The following is a 12,315-nucleotide window of genomic DNA, read 5'->3' as shown; positions in this document are numbered from 1 at the left end:
CCTGGAATCAACTCCAAACCTTTTACCTGCATAATTGATGATGGATTAACGAGGGAATAGCCCATGCAGCCCATTAAGTAGCTTTTGAGATAATTTTCCAATTACATTTGGTCCTTTGAACAAGAGGCAGCTACATATTAAAGAGATGTAATTCCTAAACCCTTCCTCAAATTAGGATGTGAATGCCCTCAAATTAAAGATGAGAGTCTACACTTTAAGCCCATATTGATTATATAACTGTATATTCAAATTATTTTTTGTAAACAGATAAAATGCAAAACTTGTGTCACTGACCAAATAACTCTGGACCTAACTGTACTTTATGAAAGTATTGGGACACACTCCATAATGTAATGACGGGGTAGGGAGACAGACAGGTGAGCCCTAATCTACCCACCACTCAGTCCCTGCCTACTTGCAACGACCCGTCCTAGGCGACGGGGTACAACTGGGCGAAGGTCCCTACGCTCAGTAAGTGCAAGACAGACAAACAGACAAGGGTACACAGAAGCTAGGGAAACGGGGCAGCTGCCCACGGAGAGACCGTGAGCAACAAGAGTAGTGAACGAGCCGAGTCAAACCTGGAGTGAACGAGGTACAAAAACGCTGAGCAGGAGAGTGGTCAGAAAGCCAAGGTCTATAACAAGCAGAGGATGAGTAGTACAAGCAGTAGCAGCAAGGCCAGGAAACAAGCAGAGCAGAATCACAAGCAAAGGAGGAAAAGGAAAGGCAGGTATAAATAGACAGTGGGCGGGAGCTAGCTCCGTCTGGTCAGGCTGTGATAGGATCTCCCACTCCTAAGCCTGCCATCCTGAGTGGTGGAAGATGGAGTCAGTCTCACAGACATAGGAGCAGGTGCAGACTGATTGCCCATGGGCGTCGACACAGAAGCTGTGTCTGGCAAATCCTTTACAGTACCCCCCCCCCCTTTTATGAGGGGCCACCGGACCCTTTCTAGGTGGACCTGGTTTATTGGGGAAACTAAGGTGGAACCTCCTGACCAATACCCCAGCGTGAACATCCCGGGCGGGTACCCAAGTCCTCTCCTCAGGCCCATATCCTCTCCAATGGACCAGGTACTGGAGGGAGCCTTGGACCATCCTGCTGTCCACAATCTTGGCCACCTCGAATTCTACCCCCTCAGGGGTGAGAACAGGGACCGGAGGTTTCCTCGAGGGAGCCAAGGACGGGGAGCAGCGTTTAAGGAAGGAGGAATGAAAGATGTTTATAACAAGCAGAGGATGAGTAGTACAAGCAGTAGCAGCAAGGCCAGGAAACAAGCAGAGCAGAATCACAAGCAAAGGAGGAACAGGAAAGGCAGGTATAAATAGACAGTGGGCGGGAGCTAGCTCCGTCTGGCCAGACTGTGATAGGCTCTCCCACTCCTAAGCCTGCCATCCTGAGTGGTGGAAGATGGAGTCAGTCTCACAGACATAGGAGCAGGTGCAGACTAATTGCCCATGGGCGTCGACACAGAAGCTGTGCTGGCAGATCCTTTACACATAATTAATGAATTCAGGTGTTTCATTCAGTCCCATTGTGTATAAAACGAAGCACCTCGCCATGCAGTCTGCCTTTACAAACATTTGTGAAACAATGGGTCGTTCTAAAGTACTCACTGAATACCAGCGTCATACTGTAATAGTACGCCACCGTTGCAACAAGTCAGTTAGTGAAATGTCTGAATTTCCTGCCCACAAAGAGCCCTGACCTCAACCCCATAGAAAACCGTTGGAAAGAACTAGAAGGGAGATTGCAAGCCATACCCTCTCGTCCGACATCTTTGTTGACCTCACAAATGCTCTTCTGGATGAATGGATAAAATTTCCTATAGACACACTCTAAAATCTTGTTGAATGTCTTCCCAAAACAGTGGAAGCTGGTTTAGCTGCAATTGGGGGACCAATGCCATGTTAATGCCTATGGATTTAGAATGGGATGTTATAAAAACTCCTATAGGTGTAATGCGTAGCTGTCCCAATCCTTCTGTCCATATAGTGTACACACATATATATATATATATATATATATATATATATATATATATATATATACTGTATATAGAGCCTACCTCTTGCAACAAAAAGAGCAGTAAAATATCATGTTTACAACAGAGATTTTCTACCTAATCATCATGGTCCAATTCTCGGTTTGTAGAATGGGCTTGTGTATGGTCGACAGTATTAAATAGTAAAATAGTTTCAACTAGAAACTTGACATAGCTTATTTTTTACAGAATCCTCTTGATGAAAGAAAAATTATTTGAATAGAACTAAATATAATTTAAAGCCCAATGCCCATTACGGTGTGTGTCATTCTACATCTCACCTGATGTGCCCACCATACCATGAGGTATGAAAATATAGCAATCCACATTATTGAGCCCAGGAATGTCAGGACAAAAAACTTTCTTGATTTCTGTAAAGGAGATAAGAAATTAGGGATAATGTTTGCCTATACATGGTTGATAATATTATTTCTGTGCTCACTGTCCTCAGTCTATAAATATATATGTGGACATATTAATAGTTACTCAGACAGCACTAGTCCTTCTCAATTAATTAGAATCATTAAAAAGTTAATTTATTTCAGTAATTCAATTCAAAAAGTGAAACTCATATATTATATAAATTCATTACACGCAGAGTGATCCATTTCCAGCATTTTTTTATTTTAATGTTGATGATTATGGTAACAGTTAATGAAAACCCAAAATTTAGTCTGTGTGTAATGAATCTATATAATATGAGTTTCACTTTTTGAATTGAATTACTGAAATAAATTAACTTTTTGATGATTTTCTAATTCATTGAGAAGGACTAGTATATAAAGCTAAAGGAGATATAATTGAACAAAAAAACAATAAGAAATTAACTTTAAATAACCTGAATGGGGCAGAGCTGCAATACCAGAAACAACCCATAAAACAAGAGTAGCGCTGGTTCTAGAAGAAAAAGCAGACCTTTTTTTCTAATCTCAGGTCTTTATTTATGTTTTCATGATCTCTTACCGGACTTCTAACATCAGGCACAGTCAACCACAAAGGAAATACGATGGGAAGAAGGAACAGGTATGTTATTTGCTTTCTCTTAGTGTCAGGCCACTCTAATGACAGAGGTTCATCTGTATCTTCTTCATCTTCCTCATCATCGTCATCATCACTATCGTCATCATCACTGTCATCTTCATCATCACTATCATCTCCACTGCTGCCAGATCCACCTCCTCCATCACCAGCTTCAGCTGCTCCTTTCTGTGGAGTCAAATCGATAGCACACCTTCAGCATTAAAGTAGAAATCCAATCAGAATAATCTGGTATGTAATCGATAGAAGTGATAGAAGATCGCGTTGGTGAAGTCTGATATAGAGAACTTAAATTCAGATATGTTGTCAAATTACCAGTAACAGAAATCTCTGAGTAGTGCCAAAGGGGGTTCATTTCTCTAACGAGGCCTTAAGTCATGGAGATCAATGGTAATCCATGAGCATACTTTACCAATGTGAATGTCTCAATTGTATCTATGACATATTAGAAGACCCTTTTTACTGGATTTCCACTTTAAGAAGGTTATTGTGTATTCCATAAATCAGTCAACTATTTTTTAATTCCCTCTTCTTTTATGCAAGTAAATAATACACTACTTTGTAACAGAGCAGATTGATTAAGCAAGCACAGATTGTAGAGTTTAATGCATTCATCTTCCTTTTTTCAATTATTTAGTTTAGACCTGTCGGCACTCCTGATATGTCAGTTTTTGTAAATTCTTGTATTCCCTATAAAATATCAATCTTAAAGCACCTTTTTTTTAGAACTCTGCATTGTGCCGTTCCTCTGTTAGTCCTCCTGAAAATGTATGGTTAAATTGACAGATGGGTGGTGCCATTCCCCTTGTAAAAAAGATGTGTCCCTATACACTTTGAAACTGTACACTTAATCTTGATAGTGTCAGATTGTGTAGTGACAGCCCTATTTACATCCAATTGTCAATTTCTCATTCATTTCAAGGAGGACAAACAGAGGAACAGCACAATGCAGAGTTCTAAGCAAAGATGTTCCAGAATTGTTAGCTCATTAGGAAAACAACTAAACACAAACATGTCAGAAAAGCTGCCAGGCCCCCTTTAAAATACAGCTCCACTTTGGCTCTGTATTCTCCCTAAGGCTGGGTTCACACGACCTATTTTCAGACGTAAACGAGGCGTATTATCCCTCGTTTTACATCTGAAAATAGGGCTACAATACGTCGGCAAACATCTGCCCATTCATTTGAATGGGTTTGCCGACGTACTGTGCAGACAACCTGTCATTTACACGTCGTCGGTTGACAGCTGTCAAACGACGACGCGTAAAAATACAGCCTCGTCAAAAGAAGTGCAGGTCACTTCTTTCAGACGTAATTTGAGCCGTTCTTCATTGAACTCAATGAAGCACAGGTCAAAATTTACGGCTGTCAGAGAAGGCTCGCAAAATGCGAGGAGGAGCAATTACGTCTGAAACGAGCCAGCTGTTTTCTCCTGAAAACAGTCTGTCTTTTTAGACGTAAATGCCTGCTATCGTGTGCACATACCCTAAATATTGGACTATTGCTTTCATAGCATTTTTCTAATATAATTCTCCTAGGAGATTTATTTCATTATTAGAGCCATAGACTTTTCTTCACCTGGGGCAAAGATCCTACACGCTACTAGAAATAATTTATGGCTGCCTGTAGTAGGCTAAAGGGCCCCTATGTGCAGTAAAATCTGATGGTGCTACTTTACTTTTTCTTACCTCCACAGTAGTAACTTTTGCTATGTACTGTATATATCATCAGCACAAAGACTTGCGTGGAAATAATGAAAACTTCTCTGCTGATAGAGGTTTTATTCCTCAGGGTATGTTCACACGCAGTGAGCAAAAAAGACTCAAAATACGGAGCTGTTTTCAGGCGAAAACAGCTCCTGATTTTCAGATGTTTTTTTAACAACTCGCGTTTTTCACAGCGTTTTTTTACGGCCGTTTTTGGAGCTGTTTTTCAATGGAGTCAATGAAAAACGCCTCCAAAAACGTCCCAAGAAGTGTCCTGCACTTCTTTTGATGAGCCGTCATTTTACGCGCCGTATTTTGACAGCGACGCGTAAAATAAAGGCTCATGGGAACAGAACATCGTAAAACTCATTGCAGGCAATGGGCAGATGTTTGTAGACGTATTTTTTTCAGGCGTAATTCGAGGCGTAAAACGCCCGAATTACGTCTGAAACCACTGCGTGTGAACATACCCCAAGGGGTATGTTCACACGGCTTAACAAAATTTGTCTGAAATTACAGAGCTATTTTCAGGCGAAAACAGTTCCTGATTTTCAGAAGTTTTTGTAACTACTCGCGTTTTAAAACCCATTGAAAGCAATGGGCAGATGTTTGTAGACATAATGGAACCGTTTTTTCAGGCCACATGCGAGGTGTAAAATACCAGAATTACGTCTGAAAACAGTGCGTGTGAACATACCCGAAGTCTTTGTTTTTAGATACTTTTTCAAAATAATTAGTAGAAAGCAATTTATGAAAACAGCAAGGAAATAATGAATTTGTGACGTAAGGTATCAGTGTTCTGGGGTGACACATTACCCTCCCTCAGATGATAAAGTCAATACCCTATGATAAAATCTTGAATTCTATTCCCCACAACTGAGAAGGCCCCATTAAACAGTCAGAGTTTGAGTTGTGAGCTAACTTAGGAGGTGATTGCAGTAGAATATCTCCCCTATCTATCTCATTACAGCTCACCTTTAAAGTGCACTCCAGTTTTGGGGCCCAGTCCACAAAAAAGAACTGTAAAAATAGTTTACATTTTAGAGAATAGTTTAAACCACTTTCGTTACCAGGGCAGCCCTCTGTATAATTCTTCCTATGTCTATGCTGATTTTGGTGGAAAAGTTTGGCTTGTCATAAAGACCTATCCCACAGCTCTGGCTCAATGTATAAAGGCAGTTGGTGAAATTGGCAAAAGATGACACATAGGCAGTCATCCGGTGAATGGACTTTTGGGTAAACCTGTCAAAGATATTCATTAGGGGCTATACACATACTATTGTTGCATGACAGTATTGATATATCTCTCATATGACAGTTGTCATAACAGTCATGCTGTATGTATATGCAAGTCAGAAATTTGGCTGGACAGCTGATATTTCAGCTCTGGTGCTATACAAGGTCTTGAAGCTAGATAGGGGCTTTTCAGTGATGAGAAGAAATGTAATAAACTGCTAGCCATTAGTTGAGTAAACCGAACACTGAAGAGTTTTTACTTTACACACATGTAATCTTTGAAAAGGTTGATCTTTGATGGTTGTGTGTTGTAAATAATATATATGTCTATTTATGAGATGTGGAGGGTTAACTGGTAATACGAATTCAATTACATGTGTGTCATCCTTGGCTACTTCTTCATCCTCTGCATCCTTGGAGGGCTCAGACCCAGTGGGGGGAGACACCTGTACATTCACTATGTTAGGGACATCACCTGCTTCATCCTTCACATCTGCAGAAAAATAGAAAAGTGTTAAACTGCCGTGATGATGCTGTGACATTGTGTTGATTATTTGCTATAGTTATGTATTAATATAACTGTCCTTAGTTCTTACAAAATTATTCTGTAACATCTTCATACATGAATGCTAGGCATTGCCCCTATTACAAGTGCTTGTATGATGCAAGTCAAGCAAGGAAAATTAGGCAATGTGCGACACTATAATAAATTACCTGTTTTCTATGTAAAGTTTAAGCAGCCATTTTTGTTCGTTTAACCATCAATGCGCTATAAACCAGCAATATCAGCAAGAATACAGCTTAGAAATTCTTAAGGAACTAGTCAGAAAACCTCATTCTTGTCACTGAACCCTAGAGAAGTTACGTGTAGCCTATAGTTATCCTTTACAAGGTTTGGGTAGACAACATCTTGATATACATGAGCTTATTAGTTCCAAGTGTGTATTTAGCCCACTTCTAGTAAGCAATAAAGCCTACCCATTCACTGGTTTCAGTAAATCCTCTTTATGCTATAATAAGACCCCAGCAAAACAAACCACGCTGAATACATACAACCACAGATGGTGCTAAGAAGAGACTCATTCCTTATGTAGCACATTACAGAGGAGGAGAATAATACACACATATCCATTCAAGTACACAATCCATTACACAACCTTCCTTAATACCAAGATATATGTATTATTACAGACTCCTATCAGTATGACTGTTCTAGGAGATAAATAAAGGTAAAAAAAAAACAACAAGTGACTATTCACCAATCAACACAACGCTGCAAAGACACCATAAAGCAATGTGCTAGACCATGCCACTAAGCAGAGATCCAAGACTTACATAGCCCCAGGTTTACAGCACTACGATTGTAGATTAGTGCACCTAATACTGCTGCTTTAAAGATTTGGGATATCTATAAGCATGCCTATACTGAACCACTTGTAGAATCACACTAATGTATATTGGGCTGAGGGTATACACACTGGCCCTGATCAGTCTAGTGTCAGGAAGATGAACAGTGTCACAGCCTACGTTTCTCACCTTTGGTTTTCAGGCCTTTTTTTCCCTCTGTTTCTACCTTGGCCTTGGCCATGTTGTTCATGATTTCAGCCTTGTCTTTAAATTTTGCTGCAAAGGAGAAAAGTAACTTACTGTTCACTCATTCAGTACACACCAGAACTTTCTCACTGTGACATAATGCTCTATGCATAGTTGCAGTACTCTTGCAGGCAACACTTGCACGCTCATTCTGTACAAAAATGTATTGCTCAGAGGGGTATGTCCAAAATACACCCTGCTACACATTCAGTTATCCCAGCTCTACTTTTGATTAATGACTACGTATCCCATAGAAATGAAACATTTTTCAATTATATATTTGACTTTGTTGTACACATATATTGCACATACAAACACTCCTGTAAATAGTATCTGTAGCAAATGAAGCAGATTATAGGAACTGGCATACTAAGGGAATCGGGGGCAAGGGGCAGGCAGAGTAGACGACAGCCTAGTGGTGCAATTGATGGATTAGAAAAAAAGGTGAGGGGTGAAGTCAAGAGAGAAGCTGCAGGAGTTGGCAGACCCTACTACAGAAATGTGGTAGAGTGACCAGCTCGCCCTGAATTAAGAACTGAAAAAGTGTGGGGGGGATCGGGATGGAGTATATAGTTTAAATAATAACGCTAGGGACTTGTGGGTAAGGGCGGGGCGACAGTAAGTAATTAAATAGTGACTGTTTATCCAACAACTTTCATTCTGAACATTAGAGATAAATTGGAATAAGTGTTTTCTGAAACCCCTGGCTTGGGCACCAAGAGAATTAATCCCACCCAGAAGAGAACTGATCTTGAAGAACACTGCTCTGGGACTGGGGAATTCAGAACCATGGAGAGAAGCATTGTAATAGTGTTCACACCAACCAAAAATGACCTGTAGATTCCTCTTCACACGCGCCTTGTAGCTAAATTATGAAAGAGAGCCAAGGATTCTTGATAACATGCAAACCTAAAGCAAGCATGTTACCATATAGCATATTGTGTATCAATAGTCGAAACCTACATACATACATACATACCATACACCATCAACGTAAGTCATTAGTATAGTGCTCTCACTCATCAAATGTCAGTCATAACTCATGGCAAAGCGGAGTTTCGATTTCTACAGCAGATTAGAATGTCACCAGTACAGCATGGTTATCTAGAAAGTCATTATTCTCCCCCTCAAAACTTTACAGCAGCAGTATTCTCAAATCGGCAAGTTTTATTAAAATCTAAAAAAAATGCAAAAATAAAGAATACAATGTGTTGCAGGGTATAAAACATACTTTTATATATACTTTTGCAATACTATAACAATCTTCAAACCTAGCCTGAAGTACACCAAAGTCCTCCTTAAGTTTGCTGGAGCAGATATTGACTATAAACAGCATCTCTCTCTGGAGGATCCAGTCTGTCTGCACAGTATGTTACACATTAATTTCAATGGGCACCATTTAATACTTCACTTCCCTGTGGTTGTACTGCAGGAAAAACAAACCCTTGCTGCCAGATTCTCCCGCAGATTACAGCACATTGCTGAATGTCCCAGCAACGGACCCCCTTAAAGCAACTAATTTTTTTGGGGGACCTTTTAAACAAAAGGGTATTGTCCAAAGAAGACAACCCATTTGATTATGTAGCTGAACACAATACAAGGGAAGATATTAATTATGTCACATTCAAGAATAGAAAGGTAAGGCACAGTACAGGTGCACTGGCAACACATGGGTTGATCACAAAGGTTTAGTGACAGGATCTTTATTCTATATGGCCACATTCAAGAGTAGTCAAATGCCTGGTCCATTTTTGATGTCATTTCAACACTCTAATGGGGTGAGAAGATGATAATTCACATGCAAATGCAGTAGAATTGGGGATGTCAGTTGTAGATGAGCTGAGTTTTGTTATCAGATAAAAGTCTCATATGTTATATGTCATAGTGATGTGTGTTTTTACATAGGACTGAAATTATCTTCAGAGCCCAGAGAGAATTATTATGGGCAAAAGTCCAGCAGCCTGAATGACTTAAATGACAAATTCATCCTTGCTACATCTAGTGACTGATAAAATCTGTCAGCAGCCATCTTTCAACACCACTTTCTTATAAGTCATGTACATGTTTTGTCATCTTGCAGTGATTTTGAGGTTGTATAGGCATTCATAGTAGGATAATCCCCTAAAATGGGTTGTGGTCTCTTAGACACTAAGGACTTCATTTGACAGTGCAGTAGACAGAGTTGTGTGCAGAAGAGGAGCTGACTTAAAGGCTATGTACACCTTTAAAATAGTTTTTTTTGTTAAACAAAAATGTCTGTCACTGTTTTGTGCAACTTTCTAAATACTTTTTATTGAAAATAATTTTTACATTTTGAGATACAGCTACTTTGTAGCCTGTATACAGAGCAGCTGTATCGTTTGCTGAATCCTGTATCGTCAGGTCCGCGGGACTGACGGGTTCAATGACAGCGAGTCCTGGGTGTCTCTGGCATTCAGGATCGAGCTGTTACCAATCAGATCTAGGTTCATAACTTAAATATGATCGATAACAGATGGATCTGACACGCAGGACCCTCTGACACTGAAAATCGTCATTCCCGCTGACCTGATGGATACAGTTCTCAGCGCAAGATACAGCTGCTCTGTATACAAGATACAAAGCAGCTGTATCTTCAACGTTAAAATAAGGGTATGTTCACACGCAAACTCAAAAACGTCTCAAAATACGGAGCTGTTTTCAAGGGAAAACAGCTCCTAATTTTCAGACGTTTTTTAAGCCACTCGCGATTTTCGCTGCATTTTTTACGGCAGTTTTTGGGGCTGTTTTCAATAGAGTCAATTAAAAACGGCTCCAAAAACTTCCCAAGAAGTGGCCTGGACTTCTTTTTTGCGGGCGTTTTTTACGTGTAAAAAACGCAGCGAAAAATGCTCCGTCGGAACAGAACGACGTTTTCCCATTGAAATCAATGGGCAGATGTTTGGAGGCGTCGTTTCTGGCGTTTACGGCCCGAAAAACGGCCGAAAATAGGCCGTGTGAACATACTTTTTTTTTAAAGTTAGGGTATTTAGAAAGTTGCACAAAATACACTGATTAAAAAAAATTCAATAATGGTTTCAAAGGTGTATATAGCCTTTAACAGCAGACAGCATGTGACCACTGCAGCCAATCAGAGGGCTCAAGGGTCATGTGTTGTGTTTCTGGTATTATGGCAGAAACACAACTCGTCACCACTTAGCCATTTGATTAGCTGCAGTGGTCACATGATGTCTGCATGTAAACAATCACCGGGAGTGCTGCTAGAGATATCGCCGGGGGAAAGGATACGTGACTACTGCTTGTTTTGTTAAAATGCAGTACATTTCATCACACTAGAGTCACAGCAGATTTTACACAATCTCATCCATAAGAGGTATGACGGAACTAGAACCTTTTCCCTAGGCAGGTGCCTCTATATCTTTGATGATGAATACCTATACAAGTATAGACCATAGGCACAAGCCAAAAGATTATGCGTCCGCACAAATCATATACCAAAACTTAATACCTATAGCAAAATGTGAGGACAAATAGTATATCCAGAGAATAAACCACACATAGCACCAATTATGTACCATGAAAATATAAAACGAGCTTTATTGTAATACACATAACAACATATTGGCCATCAATTGATAAAAACAGTAGTACACACAATTTAAAAGGATAGTGAGAAGATACGGCGTAAACCATCCAAATAACATGCTAACACAGTACAAACATCATATGATGCGGTAAGATACAGAAATCTACATCCAAAAGAATATCACAGACCATATTGTAAGAAAAGAGCCATAAATGGACTCCACACCTGATCAAAAAAGCGCACGATTGTATACAAACTGTAAAGTGAAATACACAACTAAACTGCATAAGTTTAGACAGGGATGGCCCTACATCAAGGGCTAAAAGAACTGTACAAACCAATAGATTGCATGGTGGAACGGACACAGAAAATCTCCACACTAAACGTCCCTGACGCGCGTTTCGCCGTCAGCTTTCTCAAGGGGTACTGACAGATGGGATAGCAATCACTTTAAATGTAAAGCATAATGGGAGGGAATTACCAAAGTATCCAATGAATGCAGAGTATACACAGCCTATAAGTGTTAAATAAATCAATATAAACACGCCTACCGTGCTTTAGAGTTCTGAAAACGTGCACACAGTGACGACATCTCACTTGTGCCTCCGGACGCCATATTTTTTTAATGTTGTGCACGTACATAGGCGTTCATCTAAGCGCCGGAAGTGATGTTCAAGATCATGGGCGCCGTAGGAGTGGGTCTGCACATGCGCAAAATGGCCACGATATTTATACGAGGAGAGTCGAAACCATCTTCTGAATCTGCATCGTCATTGGAAAGTACAGCCTCTGGGGCATCACTAGGTAGTGTCCCTATGAGAACTAGGAGATTTGAAAAAAGACAGACTCCAACAAAAAGGAAATTGAACCCTGTGGATGAAAATATGGGAGGCGAGATGAAGGTAATTAACCTCTCTGATATAACACTCACTTCAAGCCAAAATTCTGTGCTCTCTTTGGGCTTAACATTCTGTCCCGTGTCAGGATTGTAACGTCCATGGCCGCGAGCCGTCGGGTTTACTCACCTCCCGACGCCCGCAGCCATGGATCCGTGAGCGCTGGTCCCTGTCTCCTTCCTAGGAGACGCCAGCGCTCACTTCCGCTCCGTCCTGCTGTGTCCCGTAGGGTGCG

The 12,315-nt window shown here is 40.4% G+C and overlaps 1 protein-coding gene across 1 annotated transcript in view; it reads right to left on the bottom strand.

Moving 5' to 3' along the window:
• The window catches only part of SLC24A1 (solute carrier family 24 member 1), a 40,478-nt gene extending 28,678 nt beyond the window's left edge, over positions 1-11,800 (bottom strand). The window contains exons 1-5 of the mRNA XM_075859479.1: positions 11,782-11,800; positions 7,563-7,649; positions 6,401-6,519; positions 3,011-3,253; positions 2,329-2,418 (exon numbers count right to left, since the gene is read on the bottom strand). Of these exons, the coding sequence (XP_075715594.1) occupies positions 2,329-2,418; positions 3,011-3,253; positions 6,401-6,519; positions 7,563-7,649; positions 11,782-11,800 (558 nt within the window). The remainder of the gene's footprint in view (positions 1-2,328; positions 2,419-3,010; positions 3,254-6,400; positions 6,520-7,562; positions 7,650-11,781) is intronic.
• Between the last annotated feature and the right edge of the window lie 515 nt (positions 11,801-12,315).

This window comes from Rhinoderma darwinii, chromosome 3 (genome assembly GCF_050947455.1).
Source record: "Rhinoderma darwinii isolate aRhiDar2 chromosome 3, aRhiDar2.hap1, whole genome shotgun sequence".
In the NCBI taxonomy this organism is placed as follows: domain Eukaryota; kingdom Metazoa; phylum Chordata; class Amphibia; order Anura; family Rhinodermatidae; genus Rhinoderma; species Rhinoderma darwinii.
This window is presented reverse-complemented; position numbering and strand designations above follow the sequence as displayed.